General features: G+C 45.4%; 1 protein-coding gene across 1 annotated transcript; it reads left to right on the forward strand.

Moving 5' to 3' along the window:
- Positions 1 to 907: 907 nt before the first annotated feature.
- Positions 908 to 2,643, forward strand: LOC100965889 (olfactory receptor 13C7-like). The gene is made up of 2 exons (XM_003800297.2): positions 908 to 965; positions 1,657 to 2,643. The coding sequence occupies exon 2, from the start codon at positions 1,687 to 1,689 to the stop codon at positions 2,641 to 2,643; it is 957 nt and encodes a 318-aa protein (XP_003800345.1). The 5' UTR covers positions 908 to 965; positions 1,657 to 1,686.
- The last annotated feature ends 353 nt before the right edge of the window (positions 2,644 to 2,996 follow it).

The raw sequence follows: 2,996 nt of genomic DNA on the forward strand, positions 1-2,996 counted from the left end.
GACAGAACTGGGCAGGGCGACAAGGCAACTAGTTCCAAAGTCCTGAAGCCTGCCACTGTGCCAAAGGAACAGGCATGTTTTGCAAGAGCCCAGAAGGCAGACATAGGACTAGGGGGGAGGGAGAAGTAGAAAAAGGCAGATTTGGGGTCCTGGAAGAAATCTAACAACCTGGGTTTTCTGACAACAATATTGTCATAAGCCCCTCATTGTCCAGAATGTATATGCAGAGGCTGAGATATCACCTCTTGAAGAGGGGATCCCTGTGATAGCTGGCTTATAGGTGGGGACTGGATGGTTTAATATCTGAAGATTCTACCAAGCCTCGGATTCTGCACTCCCTGATATCAAAAGGAATTTTTCTCTAAAAATATTACCTCATTCCTTAATTCCTGAAATCCTGAGACATCCGGATATCTGATTTTTGGACATCATATCATCACCAATTAGGAAAAACCCACCCCTTCGTCAGGGCCATGTGCTATTTACAAATCTCTCTCTTACCCTTAGTTTCTCCACCTTTGAACTCAGAGGGATTGACATAGATCACTGATTCCCAAGACTGATACACTAGGAATATCTGGGGAACTTTTATTTAAAAAGCAAAACAAAGAAACAAAACATAAGCAGATTACCAAGATAATTTGCAAAGATCCAACCTAGAAATCAGAATTTTTAACCAGCACTCGAGTAGTTATTGGGCAGCCAGTTCCATGCCATTCTGAAGACCTTGCAGCAGGGCCTGATGACATTTGGTGTTCCCAATCTCTTTGGCAGTAAAATTGTGATGAACTGCAGCACAGACATGGGTATTCTGGGAGGCTGAGGTTTTTGTGTGAACATGTCTGCAAACCCTCCAAATGGCATTAGTGGGATGGCATCTCTCATTGAATTTGATGTAGGTGTGACTCAAGACTCTACCAAACACAGGCTGGGAATGTGAACTGTCAGTGGGCTCCAACAATCAGGTAAGATTCTTTTCGTCCAACTTAGTCCCAGAATAGCTAAGATGCAGGCAGGCCAGGCCTTGCCAGATTTCTGGAGACTTTGGTGGGGACTTCACATGCCATAGGCTCCAGAAATTCAATTTGGTCAGATTATTCAGAGAAGGTCAAGATCAGGTGAACTGAATTATACTAAGCTCACAAAAGATTGAAGTGTAAACCAAGCACTGAGTGAGAAGTGTTGAGGAGATAAGAAACTGTTTTCGAGCCACCACATTTTCTCCCTGTAAGACTGTGTGAGAAGCCAAATTATCATAGCAACTTTCTATGTGAAGAGGAGCCAGACCCATAGGAACAGGCCATATGACCTCAATGGCCAGGGTCACTGAGCTGTGGTAGCCTGAGGTCTCCAATTATATGGCAGAGACTGAATTACTTAGAGGATCTTGCTTCCCTACCAAGTGCTAGAGACAGGATGTGTATACATATGACATTGTTTTAGGTATATTAATATTGTTTAGACAGAATTGTTCTTCATTTTATTCATTCTAAGTTTCATTACATTTCCAATGAATTCTGCTGAATTCTAGATAATTTGGTTTTATAGTTGAATCACAAAGGGTAAGTTTGTTTACAATTTTAGAGATATACTGTGATCACCACGTATTGACTCAAGGAAGCCACCAAAAAGCTAACGTGTCTTTTCTGCCTTCAGTATTCCTTGGGATGAAAGAGAGAGTTTGAAATGGAAGCATCCAACCAGTCAACTGTGACAGAATTTGTCTTGCTGGGCCTCTCTGCCCATCCAAAACTAGAGAAAACATTCTTCGTGCTCATCCTGTCAATGTATCTGGTGATCTTGCTGGGCAATGGGGTCCTCATCCTGGTGACTGTGTGTGACCCCTGCCTGCACACGCCTATGTACTTCTTCCTGGGGAACCTCTCCTTCCTGGACATCTGCTACACAACCTCCTCAGTCCCTCTGGTCCTGGATGGCTTCCTCACTCCCAGAAAAACCATCTCCTTCTCAGGCTGTGCTGTGCAGATGTTCCTCTCCTTTGCCATGGGAGCCACAGAGTGCGTGCTCTTGGGTATGATGGCGTTTGATCGCTATGTGGCCATCTGCAACCCCCTTAGGTACCCTGTGGTCATGAGCAAGGCTGCTTATGTGCCCATGGCTGCTGGCTCCTGGGTGGCTGGTGGAGCCAACTCCTTGGTGCAGATCTCACTTGCAGTACAGTTACCCTTCTGTGGGGATAATGTCATCAACCATTTCATCTGTGAGATCCTGGCAGTTCTAAAGTTGGCCTGTGCTGACATCTCCCTCAATGTGATCAGCATGGGGGTGGCCAATGTGATCTTCCTGGGCGTCCCAGTTCTGTTCATCTTCATCTCCTACATCTTCATACTCACCACTATCTTAAAGATCCCCTCAGCTGAGGGGAGGAAAAAGGCCTTCTCCACCTGCTCTGCTCATCTTACTGTGGTGGTCATTTTCTATGGGACCATCCTCTTCATGTATGGGAAGCCCAAGTCTAAGGATCCACTGGGAGCAGACAAGCAGGACCTTTCAGACAAACTCATTTCCCTCTTTTATGGACTGTTAACCCCCATGCTGAACCCTATCATCTACAGCCTGAGGAACAAGGATGTTAAGACTGCTGTGAGGAGCCTGATGGCTCAGAAATGCTTCTCCATGTAATGGATACACCACATGATCCACACTCTCTGATGGTTCTGACTTGAGAATCTCATTGCAAAGCAATGCTAGTTGAGGGGCAAGTTGAGTTTAGAGACATGCTACTTACAGCGTGGTCCATGGGCCAGCAGTATCAGCGTTACCTGGGAACTTTCCAGACATAGACTCTTAAGGCCCATTGGAGATCTACAGAATTGAAACCTGCATTTTACGAAGCTCCTCCAGGTGATTTGTGTGCTGCCAAGCTTTGATAAGTATTGGATATGAGTGTGCAGTGACTGCTGCATTGTGCTGCCCAAATTCCTGCCCCTACTTCGAGCACTTAGCAGAATCTTTCTTGACTAAAGAGAGCTACC

This window comes from Otolemur garnettii, unplaced genomic scaffold, assembly GCF_000181295.1.
Source record: "Otolemur garnettii isolate 467f Iridium unplaced genomic scaffold, OtoGar3 scaffold00172, whole genome shotgun sequence".
In the NCBI taxonomy this organism is placed as follows: domain Eukaryota; kingdom Metazoa; phylum Chordata; class Mammalia; order Primates; family Galagidae; genus Otolemur; species Otolemur garnettii.

Bases quoted from the DNA above. Each gene is read 5' to 3' on its own strand.
- LOC100965889 (XM_003800297.2), top strand. From the start codon at position 1,687: ATGGAAGCATCCAACCAGTCAACTGTGACAGAATTTGTCTTGCTGGGC.